The sequence below is a fragment of the Pongo abelii genome, chromosome 1, assembly GCF_028885655.2.
Source record: "Pongo abelii isolate AG06213 chromosome 1, NHGRI_mPonAbe1-v2.0_pri, whole genome shotgun sequence".
Taxonomy (NCBI): Eukaryota; Metazoa; Chordata; class Mammalia; order Primates; family Hominidae; genus Pongo; species Pongo abelii.
The window spans coordinates 171,376,763-171,399,874 of NC_071985.2; the positions used below are offsets into that span (position 1 = coordinate 171,376,763).

A 23,112-nucleotide genomic window follows, 5' to 3' on the forward strand; every position below is an offset into this window, starting at 1 on the left:
CACCTCAGTCTCACAAGTAGCTGAGACTACAGGTGTGGACTACCACGCCCAGCTAATTTTTGTATTTTTTGTAGAGATGGGGTTTTGCCATGTTACCCAGGCTGATCTTGAACTCCCAAAGTGCTGGGATTACAGCCATGAGACACTGAGCTTGGCCAATCTGAGCCCTTTTAATCTCTCCCAAGCACCAATCTCCCAACTGCTAGCCAGGGTAAGAAGGACTCTTTTTAAAAGAAATTAGCAAAATCTCTAAAGAAAAATAGTATTTACTGAGCACTTATCATGAGTCAGGTACTATGTTGAGTACTTTACGTGCATTATCTCACATAATCCTCACAATCACCTTTTAAAGTACTTAGTAAATTTTACATATTAAGGAACTGAAGCCTAGACAAGCCTAGCATCTTATCAAGAGTCAGATTCTGAAGCACAGGCTTGAACTTCTTATGTTAAAGTGCATCCTAAAGATAGCCTAGGATTTACTCTGTCCTGGTTTACTGTATTTGATTATCTCCCAAACACCAGATATTCTTCCTCTTCCTGTTTACCCATTCTCACTACAGTTCTTGAAGAAATGCTGCATTAGATGGCAGAACAAAGATGCAAAGTCACGGAAACTCATTATGTTTGAAATCTGAGTTGGGGAGACTAGAATTAATTCTCCATGAACGGAGAATGTGAATTCAAAAATGTATTATCAACTAAGAATTTTATAATAATATACTACCATTGCTGCTATTATTCTAACACGTGCATTGGAACAGCATACTTATTAAATGAATAATAAACCAAAGACTGGAAATCGAACAGAGACAAAATAAAAGGGTTGCAAATACCCCTTAAAAAATAAAAGCAAATGCAAACATGGGAGATAACATAGACTTGAGGGACCTCTTAATTGACAATAAGCATAATAAATCAGGCAGAGTAACATGACCACCAAATGTTGTTATAATCTTAAGAATAATAAACAATATAATATGCAGAATGAGAACTTCAATATTCCTATCATACTGATCAGTCCATAGCTAAAATATCATGTTCAATTGTAACAGAGGGAAATAGCACACTAGCTTTGCAGTCAGACGGTCTTGGAATCACGTCATGGCTCCAGCATTAACAGCTCTGTGGCTATAGGTTGACCACTGAACCTCTGAATCTCAGCTTTCTCATCTACAGAACGGAATGATGATACCTATATAATGGAACTGCTGCCATGGGTTATAGGAGGATATTCACAAAAGGCCTGACAAATGCATAGCAAAAACTAAAGCAAAAATGTTAGCTGTTACTGTTACTGTTTTTATTACTAGTTTTTCACTCTCTTTATAATAGTTTTCAGAATTATCAGGAAACAATTAGCAAAATGAAAATAAACAGCTTCCTCACCTGTCTGCTACACTCCCTGGCTGGACATCCTTCACGAAGATATCAACTTTTCCCAGATTTTGACTTCTGAGGGCCACCACACTGAATCCAAGGCCTCCAGTTGAAGGCCGTTCTATATCTATATATTCAATTTGCCGGCCCTAATGAAGGAGCATTAAAAAAAAAAGTCAATGGTGTACATTTAGCCAACATACTCTGTCTGCAGAACTGAAATTGCTTAGCATAAAAGCTGCTTCCCCTAAGAACCACATAAACTCAGCATTTCAGTAATAAATTATTTCTGGAAATCCTCTCACTTGATTATTTCAGTAGAACATAAGAGAGAGTGTGTGCAGTGTTCTGCAACCTCAGGGAATCAGAGGTACTTTCACACTTCATTCACATTATGAGATGAATCCCAAGCTGGATGGGAAACTCCTGAGAAAAATGCCTTTTCCCATAGTAAATTCTGAATTACTTTTTTACATTGAATTTCCTTAAATTCTCTCGATGCAAAGTACATTTTTTTTTCTTTGAGACAGGGTCTCGCTCTGTTGCCCAGGGTAGAGTGCAGTGGCGTGATCTTGGCTCACTTCAACCTCCGTCTTCTGGGCTCAAGCGATCCTCCTGCCTCAGTCTCCTGGGTAGCTGGGACTATAGGCATGCACCACCATGCCTGGCAAATTTTTGTATTTTTTATAGAGACGGGGTTTCACCATGTTGCCCAGGCTGGTCTCAAACTCCTGAGCTCAAGCGATCCACCTGCCTCAGCCTCCCAAATTGCTGGGATTACAGATGTGAGCCACAGTGCCCAGCCGCAAAATATATTTTTAAATGAGGAAAATAAATTAGATATATCAAAAATGCCAGTATTTAGCCTGTCAGAACCAGCTGCATTTTACAGGGCTCCGTTTTTAATTCTATTGTTGGTTAATTGATATCTATTTATTTTTTATTTATTTATTTATTTATTTATTTTTTGAGATGGAGTCTCACTCTGTCGCCCAGGCTGGAGTGCGGTGGCGCAATCTCGGCTCACTGCAAGCTCCGCCTCCCGGGTTCACGCCATTCTCCTGCCTCAGCCTCCCAAGTAGCTAGGACTACAGGCGCCAGCCACCACACTTGGCTAATTTTTTTGTATTTTTAGTAGAGACGGGGTTTCACCGTGTTAGCCAGGATGGTCTCGATCTCCTGACCTCGTGATCTGCCCACATCAGCCTCCCAAAGTGCTGGGATTACAGGCGTGAGCCACCATGCCCAGCCCAATTGATATTCTATTTATTAGGTGAATTCAAAAGACTCTGAAAAGGCCACCATTTACATGGGTTCTGCCTGTAAGAACAGGTAGAACTGTTCTTGTGACAGCCAGGTATTTTATTGCTTTAGTTAGTAACTGCACTTATAACATGAGAACTTCATAAATGTAATCAACTAAAAAAAGCACCACATAAAAATAATTACTAGTCAGATGAAAGAGATAGAACTGGCCCGGCGCAATGGCTCATGCCTGTAATCCCAGCACTTTGGGAGGCCAAGGCGGGAGGATCACGAGGTCAGGAGAGACTATCATGGCCAACATGGTGAAACCCTGTCTCTACTAAAAATACAAAAACTAGCCAGGTGTGGTGACACGCGCCTGTAGTCCCAGCTACTCGGGAGGCTGAGGCAGGAGAATTGCTTGAACCCAGGAGGTGGAGGTTGCAGTGAGCCAAGATTGCGCCACTGCACTCCAGCCTGGGCAACAGAGCAAAACTCCATCTGAAAAAAAAAAGAAAAAAAAGAAAAAGAAAAGGAAAGAAAGAAAGGGATAGAACTATAAAGTCAAAAACTAGGACCAGAATATTATTTAATTATCACACCTTAAACAGATTCTATTTAACACTGCAACTTAAGTTTGTCTATTTATTTATTTATTTTTTAAGAGACAGGTCTTGGCTCTGTCACCCAGGCTGGAGTACAGTGGTGCGATCATAGCTCACTACAGCTTTGAATTTCTGGGCTCAAGTGATCTGCCAACGTCAGCCTTCCAGGTACCTGGAGCTACAGGTGAGTGCCACCATGCCTGACTATATTTTTATTTTTATTTTTGTAGAGATGGGGGTCTCCCTACGTTACCCAGGCTGGTCTTGAACTCCTGGCTTCAAGCAATCCTCCTGCCTCTGCCTCCCAAAGATTATAGATATAAGCTACCACATTCAAACCTCATTTCATTTTTAATGGCACTTGAAGGTTGAGGTGAACATACATAAAACTAACATGTCCAAAATTTTAATTGTTTATTATTTAATTTTTAATAGGTATTAGGGGCTACAACCAGATTATCCTTCCAAATGTTTTCTAGATTTTCCAAATTACATTAGTTCTAATTTCCATTAATTATGGGGTGTCACCCAGGCTGGAGTACAGTGGTGCAATCTCGGCTCACTGCAACCTCCACCTCCGGGGTTCAAGCGATTCTCCTGCCTCAGCCTCCCAACTATCTGGGATTACAGGTGCCCACCACCACGCCCAGCTAATTTTTTTATCTTTAGTAGAGACAGGGTTTTGCCATGTTGGCCGGGCTAGTCTCAAACTCCTGACCTCCAGTGATCCACCCTCCTCGGCCTCAGAAAGTGATGCAATTATAGGTGTGAACCACTGCACCCGGCCAAAAATCTTATTTTAACAAGAATAGAGATGTGTTCAATTAGTCATTGTCTAAAAACTCTTCTTAGCAAGAACTTATCTCAAAAAATAAATGTTAATTTTTTTAAAAAAACTCTCCTTTCCACATACATGGATACTTTCCTTATGTAATTTTAAGTCAATAAATTTTCCAACACACAGGTTAGAAAATGGTGTCAGTTTCTCCTAACAATATAAAAATACAAGCAAGCAAAATACATACTAACACATTTTACAGCAAAAAGAATGAGTATAAGCTCCTTTGTAAAACTAAAACAGGAGAAATGAAGCTAAATATTTCCATGAGAAGATACAACTTTACCTGAGCCATCTGTTGAATGACTGAGTTAAAGTCTTCATTTCCCACCTTCGGAGTCCATGGAAATAACCCAGATACAGTCGAGTTATTAGAGGGCCTGTGGACATTTCCATTAGTAATGGAACCATCTGTGAACACTAACAAACCTTTCCTAGAAAAATCAAAGTTGGCTGAACAATCTGAGGGTATATGGTTGAGCTGTTAGAGAGAAAAAAAAAGAATCATCAACAGAAATCTATAGAAAAATTGTTTCTATTTATTAAATATATTTTGACCATTACGTGGATAATTTGCACATTAAATATATACATAGGAAAGAAATAAGGTAAAGATAGATCAATCTGTGTATTCACAAGGCTAAAAATTTTTTTAATTTAGTATTACACAAAATGTTTAATAGCTTAAAATTTGTTCTTATTTCCTGCCTTCTACCACTACTCCAAGTTAACAGCATGTACACTGACATCTTATTACACTTCACATATACAGATGCATCCAGTCACATAACAGTGTAAGGCACTAAACCTTTTTCCATTTATCTGTGCATTTCCACGTGGGGAGCAACAAAAGATCCACAGGTAGTATATAACGATAATAACTGTACTTATTGAGTGCTTGCTATGAGTAAGTACTATACCAGCATGATTGCAGGTATTATCATTTAATTCTTACAACAATCTAATGAGGTATCCTTATCCCATTTTGTGAGCCTAAAAACCGAGGCACACAGGGGTTAAGTAACTTACTCAAGATTAGCAGTAAGTGAGTCACGGAGCCACTTAAACATTGATAGAAAGAGGAGAATCATGTAATTATGGTGAACATAATTTAAAATATCATTGGCTGATACAACTGCCAAAACAGTAGAATAAAGGTAACATTAAGAATAAATGTCAGTGGTGAAACCCCATCTCTATCAAAAATACAAAAATTAGCCGGGCATGGTGGTGCACACTTGTAATTCCAAGTTACTTGGGAGGCTGATGCAGGAGAATTGCTTGAATCCCGCAGGTGGAGGCTACAGTGAGCCAAGATTGCACCACTGCATTCAGCCTGGATGACAGAGCGAGACTCTGTCTCAAAAAAAAAAAGAATAAATGTTAGGCCAGGTGTGATGGCTCACACCTGTAATCCCAGCACTTTGGGAGATCAAGGTGGGAAGACTGCTTCAGGCCAGGAGTTCAAGACCAGCCTGGGCAACATAGTGAGACTCTCGTCTCAACAAAAAATACAAAAATTAGCTGGGCATGATGTCACATGCCTGTAGTCCCAACTACTTGCAAGGATGAAGTGGGAGGATTGCTTGGGCCCAGGAGGTTGAAGCTACAATGATCTATAATCACACCACTGTACTAGAAATCTAGCCCAGGCAAAGACTCTGCCTCAAAAAAAAAAAAAAAAAAAAAAAAAAAAAAAGAATGAATGTCAATAAAACCTCAAAGAAAAAATAAAAACCCCTGGCTACAGGGATTATACAGTCCAATGCATAAAATATGACTGTGCACATAACAACTCCAAACTATACAAATATAAAGAATTGTTATTAGGATAGGGTAGTTACATCCACTCTTAGTCCAACAAGTGTGATAGATTTCTGCTGATCTTTGCCAATTTCAGTTGCTACCAACAGCATTCAGTATTGTGATATTCTATGACCAAGAGAAATACAGAAAGCTAAACATCAATATAGGCAGTGCTAAAATTAGGGTACAAATTCTGGTCTAAAGAAAGCAATTCACAGAAAGACACATGTAGAGTTTAATCCTTAATTGGCTATAAACAAATCACTCACAAAATACTTAATGGGCAAGCATTTTAGTTTATCAGCAAAAACCATTTTTTTTCCCAAATTTTGTAAATTTTCACTTAACTGTGCTAAATTAGCTCCAATAATGTTTTAAATTCTGCCCAAATTTCATCTATGGTATAGCTACTGTTCAAGTTCAGCTTCCAGAATAGGTGATTTAAAAGTAATTTGCCATCCCTGACCCCAAAACAAAGAATCCAAGAGGACAGTTAAAACAATTAATTTCTGGTTCGATCTCAGCACCAAAAAAAAAATAATCCCACAATTACTAATTTGCACCCCTCTAAGAAGAGGTGATATGTATCCCTTATTCAATAATGATGTATTAGAGCCTGAAGAATCCAGATAGTGTGGTAAATGAGTAGAGGAAACACAACTATATATTTAAATACCAGGTATGCTGCTTCCAAGGAACTTCTAATCAGAAAATGCATGAAAGACAACAAATATTTGATAATTAAGAGAAGTGTGACTATTGTGCTATAAGGGCATGATCACTTCTTGTTAGATAAAAGACTTCGGCCGGGCGAGGTGGCTCACGCCTATAATCCCAGCACTTTGGGAGGCTGAGGCGGGCGGATCACGAGGTCAGGAGATACAGACCATCCTGGCTAACACGGTGAAACCCCGTCTCTACTAAAAAATAATAATAATAATAATACAAAAAAAAAAAAAAGACTTCAAAGAAAATACGCCTGGGCAAGGTGGCTCATGCCTATAATCCCAGCACTTTGGAAGGCTGAGGTAGGAGGACTGCTTGAGGCCAATAGTTTGAGATCAGCCTGGGCAACATAGGGAGACCCTGTCTCTATAAAATTTTTAAAAATTAGCCCAACTGTGGTGGCACACACCTATCCCAGCTACTCTGGAAGCTGAGGTGGGAACATTGCTTGAGCCTGGGAGGTCAAGGCTGCAGTGAGCTAGGATCACAGCACTGCACTCCCGCCTCAGTGACAGAGAGAAACCCTGTCTCAAAATAAAAAGAAAATATATTTAAGTTAAGCACTATTTTATAGTTTTGAAGATGTTGAGAATTCTCAAAGCATCTGACCTTTACATACTTCAATAAGTACAAAAACCATATTCTAAAACCAAATACAATTTTTTTTTTTTTTTTTTTTGAGAGACAGGGTCTCAACTCTGCCATCCAGGCTGGAGAGCAGTGGCATGATCATAGCTCACTGCAACCTGGAACTCCTGGGCTCAAGCAATCCTCCCACCTCAGACTCCTGAGTTGCTGGGACTACCGGTACACGCCACCACATCCAGTTACCAAAGAAAAAATTGATTATTGACATTTTTAAATTATCTATGCCAATGCTACCCACAGGTTATAGGTTACAGGTCCCAATACAGTCTCTTTGCTGAACTGAGTCCTTAAAGATAATTTGTCTTTGTCTATCTCCTCTTTCTTTGTGGTTTGAATATATTAATATAATATATTAATGTAAAACTCTGATGGGTAACTTACTTGCCCCTTCAGTTGCTTGATGGACTGCTGAAGTGTGAGTATCTGGTTGAAGAGAGGACTCTTTAGTGTCTCATAAAACATAGATAACTTCTCGTTCTGCGACGTGTCACCCTTCTCCTGCAATTTCATTTTCAGGCGATCAAGTACCTGCAGGACCTGCAGTTTATCTTGGGTCAAGATGAATAAGTAGAGTAATAGTTAAGCCCCACCTGAGATTCCATTTTTAAATCATTAATTTAATTACAGAACAATATATCCAGTATAGTATACCTGTAGCAGGATTTTCAGGCATTTTGAATTATTCTCTTCAATCACTCTTAAAGACACCTAAAGAAAAAATTTAAAAACATAAAAGATGAGTTTCAACTGTATATGGCTATAATCCTGTAGAAAAATTAAGGAAAACCTCAAGAACATTCTTTATCAAGACTCTACTCAGTGAAATTCAAAATTATAACCACAATGAGGTGCCACTACACACCCATTAAGATAACTAAAATTTAAAAACAGACAATACTAAGTTTCAATGAGGCTGTGAAATGCCTGGAACTATTGTACATTGCTAAGAGAAATGTAAAATGTCACAACCACTTTGGAAAATTGGTAGTTTCTTATAAAGTTAAAAATACACTTACTATATGACCCAGCACTTCCACTCACAAATACTTACTCAGTATTCATGAAAATATATGCTCACAAAAACACCTGTACACGAAAGTTTACAGCATTTTTATTTATAAAAACCCCGAAACTAGAAAAACCCAAGTGTCTAGTAACAGATGAATAAACAAATAATGGTATATAATATTCAGAAATAAAAAGGAAAAATTACTGATACACACAACAAGGATAAATCTCAAAAATGATATGTTGAAAAAAAGTAACCTGACCCAAAAAAGGCACAAACCATACTATATGATTCCATTCATATGAAGTTCAAGTACTGACAAAACTAACTACAATTGTAGATTAATTTACCTGGAGCAGGGTGATAGGGAACTGACTATGACAGGCTTCAGAACATGCTACTCCCAAAATATGACACCTTGGCATTGTTGAATATTTTAAGTTGAAGGAATCTGAGAAACAGCATGTGCAAAAAAGACTTCCCCTGAAGCAGATCATAGGATTCTCATGTGAGAGGTGTCCTCTCTATACCCAGAAGATAGCAGCATCTTAATCTCAAAAGACAGAGTGGCCGGGCGCATTGACTTATGCCTGTAATCCCAGCACTTTGGGAGGTCAAGGCAGGAGGATCACTTGTGCCCCAGAGTTTGAGGCCAGCCTGGGCAACACAGTGAGATCCCATCTCTACAAAAAAATTAAAAAATCAGCCACCCATGGTGGCACATACCCATAGTCCCAGCTGCTCAGGAGGCTGAGGCAGGAGGATCACTAGAGCCCAAGAGGTTGAGGCTGCAGTGAGCTATGATCATGCCACTGCACTCCAGCCTGGGGAACAGGCTGAGACCCTGTCTCAAAAATTAAAAAAAAAAAAAAAATAGAGGAACACCCAAAGGAATCTGAACAAACAGGCCTTGTTAAGTTTTTCCCAGTTTACTACTCTTAGCTCATATCCCTTTCTGTCCTATCACATTCCACAACTCTTCCTTCTTCATCAAACCTAATTTAAAAACACTCAGGTTTTACTGTTTCTTCGGGTCTTCATTTCCTTATGAAGGCTCCCATGTCACGTAAAACTTATATTAAACAAGTTTACATGTTTTTCTCTTGTTAATCTACCCTTTATTATAGGGGCCCCAACCGAAAACTTTGAAGGGTAGAAGCTATTTTCCCTCCCCTACACTGGGAAGAGGTTCAAGGAAGCTTTTTTGGAGTGATGGACACATTGTGTCTTGAAGGGGGTACTGTTTACACAGATGTATATACTTATCAAAATGTATTGAACCCGGCCAGGAGAAGTGGCTCACTGTGATCCCAGCACTTTAGGAGGCCAAGGCAGAAGGATCACTTGAAGCCAGGAGTTTGAGACCGGCCTGTGCAACAAAGTGAAACCCCACCTCTACAAAAACAAAAAAATTAGCCGGTGTGGTGGCTTGTACCTGTAATCCCAGCTACACTGGAGACTGAGGTGAGAGGATCGCTTGAGCCCAGGAGGTTGAGGTTACAGTGAGCCATGATCATGCCACTGCACTCCAGCCTGGGTGACAAAGGGAGACCCCATCTCAACAAAAAATAAAAGAAAAATTCCCAAGCTGTACGAATGATCTCAGACTCTTACTAGTCATCTACGGCTCGAAAGAAACCACCCAGGCTGGGCGCCACAGCTCACACCTGTAATCCCACACTTGGAGAGATCGAGGTGGGTGGATCACCTGAGGTCAGGAATTCGAAACCAGCCTGGCCAACACAGAGAAACCCCGTCTCTAATAAAAACACAAAAATTAGTCAGGCGTGGTGGCGCTCACCTGTAATTCCAGCTACTCGGGAGGCAGAGGCAGGAGAATTGCTTGAACCTGGGAGGTGGAGGTTACAGTGAGCCGAGATCATGCCACTGCACTCCAGCCTAGGCAATAGAGCCAGACTCTGTCTCAAAAAAAAAAAAAAAAGAAAAAGAAAAAGAAAAAAGAAACCACTCAAAGTGGCATTCTCCATGGATAATGTTTTCTTAATTCCAGTGATTTGATGAAATTAATCTAAAATGTAACATAATTAAAAACTCAAAAGGCTAGCAAAACCCTTTGCTATGACCAAAATGAGACATTTTCAGTGATAATTTTTACTAGTGATACACATTTGTAATGAACCATCAAAGAAATACGAGTATTATACAATCAAAATTTTCTTACATCAACCTGGATATGGTGGCTGAATGACATCTTTATCTTCTAATTCAAGATCATTAAGCAAAAAAGCATATTGAAAACCAATAACGGATGCCATTGGCACTGATAAAAGGTCTAAGTATTCCATCCAAATGTTCACTGGATTCAATGGGAATACCAAAAGAAGTGCTGAATAGAGCATCAAAAAAACACTTCTGATGTGCTCAGCATCTCAACTGTACAACTCTTACAACTACCCAGTGACAGGTAACTGTGAATAACAAAAGGGCAGTCATGACAGCACTGTACTCTCATATAGCAGCATACAGCCCAACAGGATTGACAAGAGCGGCCTGCTGGTCATTAATACATCAACGTCTCTAAATCAAAGAATGCAAACTAAAACAATAAAATGACATTTTTTTACTGCCAAATCTCAACTGACATTTATTGATTTATTAGAGATTAATAATAGTTTATACTCCAAATGTCATGAAAAAATAGGTGGAAATAAAAATTTGTACAATGTATACTGACACTGCTAAGTTGTCCTAAGAGTGTACAATTTTTACTTCTGAGTGTCACTCTGAACGAAATACTGGCAAAGGGGCACAAAGATGTGTGTGCAAGGGTATTTACTGCATTTTTAATAGCAAAACTCCTGGAAAAAGTAAATTATCAAAAGCAATCAGCCCGGGCGCTGTGGCTCACGCCAGTAATCCCACCACTTTGGGAGGCCAAGGTAGGCGGATCACTTGAGGTCAGGAGCTCGAGACCAGCCTGACCAACATGGTGAAACCTTGTCTACCAAAAACACAAAAATTTGCTGGGCGTGGTGGCAGGTGCCTATAATCCCAGCTACTTGGGAGGCTGAGGCAAGAGAATCACTTGAAATCAGGAGGTGGAGGTTTCAGCGAGTCGGGATCGTGCCACTGCACTCCAGCCTGGGTGACAAAGCGAGACTTTCTCTCAAAAAAAAAAAAAAAAAAAGCAATTAAAATGATGAAATAGGTCTGAATGTACTGAAAAGGGGATGAAGGGGAAAGGGTTAACAGGGTTAACAGCAAGCCTGTGGCTCACTCCTTCAGCCGCAGGGGTGTCCAATCTTTTGGCTTCCCTGGGCCACATTGGAAGAGGAAGATTGGGCCACACATAAAATACGCTAACACTAATGATAGCTGATGAGCTTTAAAAAAAATTGCAAAAAAAACTCATAATATTTTAAGAAAGTTTATGAATTTGTGTCAGGCTGCATTCAAAGCCGTCCTGGGTTGGACAAGCTTGGGGGATTCCCTGCATGGCAGCTGACTTCCTAGCAAACATGATAAAGGTTTGTAATAGATAAGAAATGGTCTCTTATTTTAAAATATCAGGATATATCTGGTCTCCCTTAATTGCCTTCTGTAAATAATCTGAGAATTTATGGATGTCTGGGGCATGGCTAGCTGGAAAACAGAAGATAATCACAGGCATTTTCTATTTGTGTAACTAACAGAGTAGAGAACTAGAGATTCCCTTTGGCAGGTTCAGTGGCTTTGGAGGCTGAGGCCAGAGGGTTGCTTGAGCCCATGAGCTCGAGGCTATAGTGAGCTATGATTATACCACTGTACTACAGCCTGGGTGGCAGAGTAAGACACTGACTCTTTAAAAAACAACAACAAAAAAAACTAGAGATTCCCACAACAGAAAAGGCTTTCTTTAGGAAAAACATTTGTTAATCCAAAGCAAAAAATTGTGTCCCAAGGTTGAATTTTACTTCTGTAAACAAATTAAGAACTACAGTAGGGCCGGGCATGGTGGCTCATGTCTGTAATCCGAGCACTTTGGGAGGCCAAGGTGGGCGGATCACTTGAGATCAGGAGTTCCAGACCAGCTGGCCAACTTGGTGAAATCCTGTCTCTACTAAAAATACAAAAATTAGCTGGGTGTGGTGGTAGGTGCCTGATATCCCAGCTATTCGGGAGGCTGAGTCAGGAGAATCGCTTGAACCCAGGAGGCGGAGGTTGCAGCGAGCCAAGATCATGCCACTGCACTCCAGCCGGGGTGACAAGAGCAAAACTTCATCTCAAAAAAAAACAAACAGCCGGGCGTGGTGGCTCACGCCTTTAATCCCAGCACTTTGGGAGGCCGAGGCAGGTGGATCATGAGGTCAGGAGATCGAGACCATCCTGGCTAACACAGTGAAACCCCGTCTCTACTAAAAAATACAAAAAATTAGCCGGGCGTAGTGGCGGGCTCCTGTAGTCCCAGCTACTTGGGAGGCTGAGGCAGGAGAATGGCATGAACCCAGGAGGCGGAGCTTGCAGTGAGCCGAGATAGTGCCACAGCACTCCAGCCTGGGTCACAGAGCAAGACTCCGTCTCAAAAAAACAAAAAACAAACAAACAAAAAACTATAGTAAGTCTATCATAAATACATGTAGAAGTGACTTCATATCAGTCATATATAACTATTTTCAGTATGTTGACAATATGTCCCAATGTAGAAGAAAGTGAAATTCTTTGGAAGCTGTGCCTGCCGGCTGGGGGGCTCCTCCGAGAAGGAATGCTCATCTGTGTCTGTGGCTTCTGCCTGTAACCTCTGAATCATGAGTAAGGTTTGGAGTTGGGTAAGATTTCACATTCAGATGAAGATGCTTTGACAATCCAACCCTTTGCATTAACAGAGAAGTTAATCCAATATGCACAACTGAATGAGGAAAACAGAGTTTCAGAATGAGTGCATTATTTTCACGTTTGTAAGAAAAAAAAAATGTGTGTGTGTAGGTTTCTAGAAGAAGAGTTAAGCCAAGCATGCTGGCATGTGTCTGTAATCCCAGCTACTCAGGAGGCTGAGATGGGAGGATCACTTGAGCCCAGGAGTTTAACATCAGCATGGTCAACATAGCTAGACATACACACCAAAAAAAAAAAGATTTAGAAAGATAGTCAATGTAGTAATAGTGACTACTTCTAGAAAGTAGACGTGAGGATGGAGAGATTTAAAAATTAAACTTTTCATTTTACAACTTTAAATGCTGCAGGTATTAATTTTATAATTTAAAAACTAGGGAGCCAGGCATAGTGGCTCATGCCTCTAAACCTAGCACTTTAGGAGACCAAGGCAGGTGGGTCGCTTGAGCCCAGGAGTCTGAAACCAGCCTGGGTGACATGGCAAAGCCCTGTATCTACATAAAATAGAAAAATTACCTGGGTGTGATGGTGCACGCCTGTAGTCCCAGCTATTCAGAGGGCTAAGGTGGTAGGATCACCTGGGTTCAGGAAGGTTGAGGCTGCAGTGAGCTGAGATAGCACCACTGCACTCCAGCCTGGGCAACAGCATGAGACCCTGTCTCAAAAAACAAAAATAAAAATAATGAAAAATAGGGCCCAATGCAGTGGCTCACACCTGTAATCCCAGCATTTTAGGAAGCCAAGGTGCAAGAATTGCTTGAGCCCAGGAGTTCAAGACTAGCCTGGACAACATAGTGAGACCCAGTCTCTACAAAAAATTTTTAAAATTAGCCAGGCCTGTTAATACACACCTGTGTCCCAGCTACTCAGGAGGCTAAGGTGGGAGAATCACTTGAGCCCAGAAGATCAAGGTTACAGTGAACCATGATTGCACTACTGCACCCCAGTCTGGCAACAGAGCAAGATCAAAAAAAAAAAAAAAAGTAAAAGTGACAAAAAAAACAATGGCTATGACAGTCTGCAAGCCACACAGTGGGATAATTATACTATAAGGGATATATACACAATAGCAGAGCAGAGGTATGTACCACGTGCTAAATCATAAAGAAATCATAGAAATCATAAAGAGTGACTAATCCTACCTAAAAAGTTTAGGAATACTGGAATGAGAACACAACAGAAACCTCTCATTGTAAATTTAAAAAACAGGCCAGGCATGGTGGTTCACGCCTATAATCCCAGCACTTTGGGAGGCTGAGGCAGGCGGATCACAAGGTCAGGAGTTCAAGACCAGCCCGGCCAATATGATGAAACCTCATCTCTACTAAAAATATAAAAAATTATCCGGGCGTGGTGGCACACGCCTGTTGTCCCAGTTACTTGGGAGGCTAAGGAGAGAGAATCACTTGAACCCGGGAGGCAGAGGCTGCAGTGAGCCAAGATCATGCCACTGCACTCCAGCCTGGGCAACAGAAACAGATTCTGTCTCCAAAAACCAAAAAAAAAGTGTCCTGGTTTGAGCAATATACAAGGCTACTACCCTAGGTTAGTGGTTCTCAAACTTTAGCATGCATCAGAATCACCTGTAGGGCTTGTTAAAACACAAATTGCAGAGTCCTGCTCTCAGAGTTACTGATTCAGTAGGTCTGAGGTGGGCCCTGAAAATCTGCATTTCTAGCAAGTTCTCCTGTGACCCTGTGATGCTCCTAGACCAGAGACCACAACTGAAGAACCACTGCATACAAGTGCAAAAGTGCGTGACTTTCTGTGAAAACAATAACTAGCTTTTAATAACCTAATATAAGATCTCCAGAAGTAGGAGAAAGGGGAAAAAAGACCACTGTTACTCCAAGTATAGACTGCAAACTGACGCTTGGCCCATAAAGGCACAAGTATTGAAATTGGGAATGAACATTTAGAAACTTTCCTGCAATATGGCAGAGTAAAATGTCTTACATTTAGCAATAAAAAACTTGGCGGCCGGGTGTGGTGGCTCACGCCTGCAATCCCAGCAGTTTGGAAGGCCGAGGTGGGTGGATCACCTGAGGTCAGGAGTTCGAGACCAACATGGAGAAACCCCGTCTCTACTAAAAATACAAAAATTAGCTTGGTGTGGTGGCAGGTGCCTGTAACCCCAGCTACTTGGGAGGCTGAGGCCTGTAACCCCAGCTACTTGGGAGGCTGAGGCAGGAGAATCGCTTGAACCCAGGAGGCAGAGATAGCTGAGATCATGCCACTGCACTCCAGCCTGGGCAACAGAAACTCCGTCTAAAAAAAAAAAAAAAGACACATGGCCTTATTTTGTATGTCTTTTTAAAATTTCATTTTTTCTAATAACTTATTTTACAAAAATATCAGTTCTTGAAAGATTATAGAGTGGGGAACCTGATCTTTCCCCACTGATAGTTTGAGAAGCTCTGATTTAGATAGACTAATTTGAAAGGGTCCCTGTAAACAATGCTAAGCAGACTGGTCTTTATCCTGTTAGCAACAGGAAATAATTAAAGGCTTTTAAGTAGGGAAGTACTGAGTCCAGATTTCTATTTTTAAAATGTAATTCTGATAATAGTATATAGATTAGTGGTCTTCAAACTTTTTAAAACACACATTCCCATCAATAAAAATGTGTTGGCCATGTATCTCAATTTATTTTTAAATAATTATAAACATATACTACTATACTAACATGTTTTAAAACATAAAATAGAAACTTTATGAGGGTAAGGTAAAAATGGTAAAGTTTTATTGTCATCTTCCTGAACTCTTTTTTTTTTTTTTTTTTTGAGACAGAGTCTCGCTCTGTCGCCCAGGCTGGAGTGCAGTGGCACCACCTCAGCTCACTGCAAGCTCCACCTCCCGGGTTCACACCATTCTCCTGCCTCAGCCTCCCGAGTAGCTGGGACTACAGGCGCCCATCACCATGCCCGGCTAATTTTTTTTGTATTTTTAGTAGAGATGGGATTTCACCATCTCGGCCAGGCTGGTCTTGAACTCCTGACCTCGTGACCAACCCGCCTCGGCCTCCCAAAGTGTAATCCCCCAAAGGGATTACAGGCGTGAGCCACTTCGCCCTGCCCATCTTCCTAACCTCTTAATGGATCATCTTGCACATTTTGGAGACCATACTGGAGTATCCCTTGGTAAGGATTAAGGGTAGAAATTGGTTGGCCATCTACCTCTCTTATTTTATTCTATTTTTTTAGAAACAGGGTCTCATTATGTTGCCCAGGCTGTATTTGAACTCCTGGGCTCAAGAGATCTTCCCGCTTCAGCCTCTTGAGTCGCTGGGACTACAGGTGCTCATCATGAAACCCAGGTCTCTGACTCATAATTAGTAAGGTTAAACTATGACCGCAAAGCAGGCCTGGAAAATTACAATTCCATGGTGTAAAGAAATGTCTAGGGAAGAAGAGTAAAGCTTTACGAGTATATAAGGCCAGGCACGGTGGCTCATGCCTGTAATTCCAGGACTTTGAAAGGCCCAAGTGGGTGGATTGCTTGAGCCCAGGAGTTTGAGACCAGCCTGGGCAACACAGCAGAACCCTGTATCTACAAAAAAAAAAAAAAAACCAGGCAAAAAATTAGCCAGGCATGGTGGCAAAGCTGTAGTTCCAGTTGCTTGGGAGGCTAAGGTGGGAGAATTACCCGAGCCCAGGAAATTGTGGGTGCAGTTAGCTATGACAAAAAAGAGTATATGACAAGAAAAGGAAGAAACACAAGTAACTCTACAACTCACTATCCATCAAACAGCACTCAGGCTAAATGGAACCTATGTCTCACTCAGGGTATGGTCATAGGAAATCTTTGGTCATTCAAATTTGACCTGTTTAGTTAAGAAACCAACAGGGCTTATGGAGGGGGATTTCAACTTTGTTGAAACATGGTAAAACTGAGTCTAACTTGTCATAGATAGGCTACCTACAATTGGTCACAGCTAGAAATTAAGATGCCACATTGTACTACTGTCCTCATAGTTGGACAGCCTCCAGAGAATGAGAACTTTATTATGCTTGGGAGCTTCCACTCCATCATTGATAAAGAGAGTTTGTGCCGTGAATTTTTCATATCTGGTTCACTGTAGAATGTGATTGAAGGAAATTATTATAATATTGTGGCTTTTTAAAACCCAAGGCCTAGGCCAACGCCAATTAATGGAGTATTTGAAGAGAGATAGAAATTTAATTTTAAATTAAATTATATTTTATTATATTTATTTATTATATATTTGTTACTAAACTCTTGATCTGATTAAGATAAAAAACTTAATAAATAAAATATATAGGCTGGGCACCGTGGCTCATGCCTGTAATCTCAGTACTTTGGGAGGCTGAGGCAGGTGGATCACCTGAGGTCAGGAGTTCGAGACCAGCCTGGCCAACATGGTGAAACCCCATCTCTACTAAAAATACAAAAATCAGCTTGGCGTGGTGATGCACACCTGTAATCTCAGCTACTCGGGTGGCTGAGGCAGGATAACCGCTTGAACCCAGGAGGCGGAGGTTGCAGTGAACCAAGATTGCGCCACTGCACTCTAGCTTGGTGACAGAGCGAGACTCTGTCTCAAAAAAAAAAAAAATTAAATATATATAATAGAATCAAGAATTTAGGCAAAGTAAGGATTCTGAGAAACACACTTTTTGAGCTCCCAGTACCTCACAAGAATGTAATTCCCCACTGATTTACTAAGACACATGATATATCTAACCTGAAATTTGGGGAGAAAAAGATCACTTGCAATATCTTTGGGAAAGAACAGGTGTTCAGCCTCTAACTGCACATGTGAATTGGGCAGGTCACAATTAGACCACACATAACTCCCCAGTGGGAATTTTCCAGAGCTCATTGAACCAGGGAGTTTGAAGAATCAATGAGCAAGTGTAAATATAATCATATTTATGCTTATCAATATCAAGTGCAAAGATCAATGTCAAGTATAAATATAGTCAGGATTTCTGAAGTTTTCCAAAAATTGAAGGTTTAAGTTTCTATTGTTTCCTTTGGAGTACAAAGCTCAGGATGTGTCTAATTATCATTCCTTTGTCCTCAAAGCTCAGCATTTATGAGGTACTGATTAAACAAAAAACAAACTTTCCTAGCCAAAGACTAATGGTTGCTCTCCATCAGTACTTCAAATAAATACATCTGCTGCCATACAAATGCAGATTCAAGTCAGGTGTCCTAGCCTCGTGTTCCTACCAAATGACAAGACTTTTCTAAATACCTTAAATATAAAAATACTATATTTTGGACCACTATATCCCTGGAATTTTGGAAACATACATAAATTCCAGAACAATCCTGACAGTTTGCAGATATATGCTTAAGCCTAAGCAATGTTTAAATCCTCCTGACAGTGAACATTCAGGAAATGTTGAAATTGAAGTTGAAAAACACCACTTTAAATTCAAAATCTGAAATTAAAACTTGTGAATAGTGCTTCAATGAACATAAATAAATTTTTTAAAAAAGAAATGAAGGCCAGGCACGGTGGCTCACGCCTGTAATCCCAGCACATCGGGAGGCCGAGGCAGGCACAAGGGAGGCCTCGGATCACAAGGTCAAGAGTTTGAGACCAGCCTGGCCAACATGGTGAAAACCCGCCTCTACTGAAAATACAAGAATTAGCCAGGTGTGGTGACAGGTGCCTGTAATCCCAGCTACTCAGGAGTCTGAGGCAGAAGAATCGCTTGAACCTGGGAGGCAGAGGTTGCAGTGAGCCGAGATTGTGCCATTGCACTCCAGCCTGGGTGACAGAGCAAGAAAAAAAAAAAAAAGAAATGAAAAGAGTCAGTTTTTCAGAATAATTCAGTTAACTCATGCTAATTTTCTCATTAAACTATTCAAAGTTAACCAATGCATATCAATACTCTTCCTATAACTTGGCCACTTTTGTAGGAACAAAGTTAAACTGCTATATGGTAGGCTTCTTCTTCTTTTTTTTTTTTTTTTGAGATGTTGTTTTGCTCCTGTTGCCCAGGCTGGAGTGCAATGGAGAGATCTTGGCTCACCACAACCTCTGCCTCCCGGGTTCAGGCGATTCTCCTGCCTCAACTTCCTGAGTAGCTGGGATTACAGGTATGAGCCACCACGCCAGGCTAATTTTGTAATTTTAGTAGAGATAGGGTTTTTCCATGTTAGTCAGGCTGGTCTCAAACTCCCGACTTCAGGTGATCCACCCGCCTCGGCCTCCCAAAGTGCTGGGATTACAGGCATGAGCCACCACACCCGGCCTTTTTTATTTTATTATTATTATTTTTTTTTTTTTGAGACAGGGTCTCACTCTGATGCCCATGCTGGAGTGCAGTGGTGCGATCTTGGCTCACTGCAACCTCCACCTCCAGAGTTCAAGCAATCCTCCTGCCTTAGCCTCCCTAGTAGCTGAGACTACAGGTGTGCACCACCATACCTGGCTAATTTTTGTATTTTTAGTAAAGGCGGGGTTTCAGCATGTTGGTCAGGCTGGTCTCAAACTCCTGTCCTCAGATGATCTGCCTGTCTTGGCCTCCCAAAGTGCTGGGATTACAGGCTAGAGACAACGTGCCCAGTCTATGTAGCCTTCTGTATTCTGGTTGGTAGCAGTTTTCTCCAACGAGCAACAATGACAAAAAAAATCTGGGCAATTTTCACACTTAGAGGTCTCTGATCATGTAGCCAGTCCCCACTAAAAAGACCTGGGCATTCATACTATTCACTAATGATTAGTTTCCACCTCAAAAATGCTATTCAATTTTACCCACACTGCCGACTGTACACTCCCAGCTTCTCCCTAGAAATTATGGTCATATCAGGAATCAAGCGTGGTGGCTCACGCCTGTACTCCCAGCACTTTGGGAGGCCAAGGAGACGGATCACTTGAGGCCAGGAATTTGAGACCAGCCTGGCCAACATGGTGAAACCCTGTCTCCACTAAAAATACAAAAATTAGCCAGGTGTCTTTGTGCACACCTGTAATCCCAGCTATTCAGGAGGCTGAGGCAGGAGAATCACTTGAATCCATGAGGCAGACATTGCAGTGAGTGGAGATCGCAACACTGCACTCCAGCCTGGGCAACAGAGTGTGAGACTCCATCTCAAAAAAAAAAAAAAAGTAAAATAAAATAAAAAAGGGAAAGGGATACTATAAAAAAGGTAAAAACAAAGCAAGGAAACATAGATGCCATTGGAGAGAGTTAATTCCATGGGGAAGGGGTTCAACTGTTAGTGACCTTTTAGTAGATAACTACTTTAATAATGAGAGAATACTTCAAATTTTAAATGGTGGGAAGATTTACAACCTGACCCTCAACATTCACTTAACGGATCTCCCTCTTCTACCACACTATGTCCTGGAACTTCATTAGAAGATCCAAAAAATGGGCCGGGCGTGGTGGCTCACGCCTATATCCCAGCACTTTGGGAGGCCGAGGCAGGCAGAACACCTGAGGTTGGGAGTTCAAGACCAGCCTGACAAACATAGAGAAACCCCCGTCTCTACTCAAAATACAAAAATATTAGCCAGGCATGGTCGCGGGCACCTGTAATCCCAGCTACTCAAGTAGTAGTAGTAGCAGGAGAATCACCCGAACCCGGGAGGCAGAGGTTGTGGTGAGCCAAGACTACACCACTGCACTCCAGCCTGGGCAAAAATAGTGAAACTCCATCTCAAAAAAAAAAAAAAAAAAAAAAAGCTCCAGAAAATAACCCCAAGGGAGACCAGGCAGAAGCCCTGCCCACCAGCCCCTATTGTCAAAGCCACACCCACTAATTATTATTAATGGAAGCTAAAGTGAAATGAAACTGACCTGTCCCTGAAAGCCCACAGACCCAGGCCTAAAAGCCATCTACCAAACCAAGCAAGGTGTGCAAAGGGTCAAAGCAACGGCAGGACCTTGGTCTGCTTTGGTTCTAAGAGTACAACCTACATTAGAGAATGTTCATCTCACATTGGTTCTACTAACTTCTTTGAACTATGAGGCAGCTTCCCAAATGCAAGCAATCAATACAGACAAAATTCAAATGTGAAATTCTTAAAACACACATTGTCCTGGTTTACAATATTATTGTTCAGCAGGTTTTTAAACTTTATATAAATTACATCATACTGTATACTTACTCTTCAGCAACTTGCTATTTTAAGCTCAACTTTACATTTTTAAGATTTATTCATCTGTTATCCCAGCACTTTGGGAGGCCGAGGCAGGCAGATCACTTGAGCCCCAGTTTGAGACCAGCCTGGGCAACATGGCAAGACCCCATCTTGACAAAAAAATTTAAAAATTAGCCAGCTGTGGCAGCACACACCTGTACTCACAGCTACTCAGGAGGCTGAGGTGGGAGGATCAATTGAGCCCAGTATGTCTAGGCTGCAGCGAGCCAAGATCACACCACTGCACTCCACAGCCTGGGCAACAGAGTGAGACCCTGTCTCCAAAAAAAAAAAACCACGAGGCTGGGGTGGGGGGTGTTATTCATGATGATATAGGCAGCTCCTGCTCAGCCACTGTAACAACCAAGTAACATTCGATGGTAGGAATAATACTTTCTTCACCCAATCTCCTGTTGATGAGAATTTAGATCATTTCCTATTGGTCACTAACACAAAAACACGATTAGAGCTAAATGTCTACTTCAATAATCAACTTTTTGCCAGTTGATTCAATAGCCAATTATTGAAATATGGGAAATTCTATAGCCTATGAGCTTTGAAATCATAGAGACTTAGGGTCTATCCCTAGGACCCGCTCTGTAGGCCAATTGTTTAAATCTCCCTACACCTCAGTCCCCTTGTTTGTAAAAAAGAGTTAATAAAAATTACTTCATGGCTGGGTGCGGTGGCTCACACCTGTAATCCCAGCACTTTCGGAGGCTGAGGCGGGCGGATCACGAGGTCAGGAGTTTGAGACCAGCCTGGCCAACATGGTGAAACCCCTGTCTCTACTAAAAATGCAACGAGAGCGAAACTCTGTTTAAATTAAAAAAAAAAAAAAAAATAGCTGGACGTGGTGGCGGGCACCTGAATCCCAGCTACTTGGGAGGCTGAGGCAGGAGAATTGCTTGAACCCAGGAGATGGAGGTTGCAGTGAGCCAAGATGGCGCCACAGCACTTCAGCCTGGGCGACTCCATCTCAGGGGAAAAAAAGAAAAAAAAAATTACTTCATATGTATATTGAAAAGACTAAAGAGGATAATTTAGAGAATTTGGCCTAGCATATGGTACACATTCAACAAATGATAGCTGCTATTAGCATCTCTTTTCAATCAAAATGATTTAAAACATGGCAAAACTCCATCTCTACAAAAACAAAAACTAGTTGAGCGTGGTGGTGCGTGCCTGTAGTCCAGACTGAGGGGGGAGGAACCCTTGTGCCCAGGGGGTCAGGGCTACTGAACCATGATCATGGCACTGCAAAAGCTAATAATTAAATTATTATAGCAGAGATTTTAGTGTGTAATCAGTAACTTAGTTCTGAGAAGACTGAAAAATAAAATGTTTCACCACTGTAGTGAGTATAAGGGAGGAGGTTATAGAGAGGACCTATAATTTGGAGTATTAATCCATTTACATGGCCAGGTGCAGTGGCTCACGCCTGTAATCACAGCACTTTGGGAGGCTGAGGCGGGCGGATCGCTTGAGGTCAGGAGTTCGAGACCAGCCTGGCCAACATGGTGAAACCCCGTCTCTACTAAAAATACAAAAAATTAGCCAGACGTGGTGGTGCATGCCTGCAGTCCTAGCTACTTAGGAGGCTGAGGCAGGAGAATGGCTTGAACCTGGGAGGCAGAGGTTGGAGTGAGCGGAGATCAAGCCACTGCACTCCAGCATGGGCAACAGAGCAAGACTCATCTCAAAAAAAAAAAAAAAAAAAGGCATTAAGGCATTATACACATAGGAGTGTAAGTGCTTTGGTAAACTAAACCCTCTTAAGAATAAACACATTCAGATCAGTGGCTCACGTTTGTAATTCCAGCACTTTGGGAGTCCGAGGCGGGTGGATCACAAGGTCAGAAGTACGAGACCCGCCTGAGCAATGTGGTGAAACCCCGTC

General features: G+C 41.3%; 1 protein-coding gene across 7 annotated transcripts in view; it reads right to left on the reverse strand.

Moving 5' to 3' along the window:
* Nucleotides 1–23,112, reverse strand: part of PATJ (PATJ crumbs cell polarity complex component) — a 436,090-nt gene that overhangs the window by 395,498 nt on the left and 17,480 nt on the right. For 4 of the 7 annotated variants that reach the window (XM_054533770.2, XM_054533772.2, XM_024256726.3 and 1 more), the window contains exons 2-6: nt 13,604–13,742; nt 7,900–7,956; nt 7,630–7,796; nt 4,355–4,549; nt 1,390–1,529 (exon numbers count right to left, since the gene is read on the reverse strand). In XM_054533770.2, the coding sequence (XP_054389745.1) occupies nt 1,390–1,529; nt 4,355–4,549; nt 7,630–7,796; nt 7,900–7,921 (524 nt within the window). In that variant the 5' untranslated portion in view covers nt 7,922–7,956; nt 13,604–13,742. Of the gene's footprint in view, nt 1–1,389; nt 1,530–4,354; nt 4,550–7,629; nt 7,797–7,899; nt 7,957–13,603; nt 13,747–23,112 lie in introns of all 7 variants that reach the window. The other 3 variants (XM_054533776.2, XM_054533750.2, XM_054533763.2) reach the window with 2 other exon arrangements.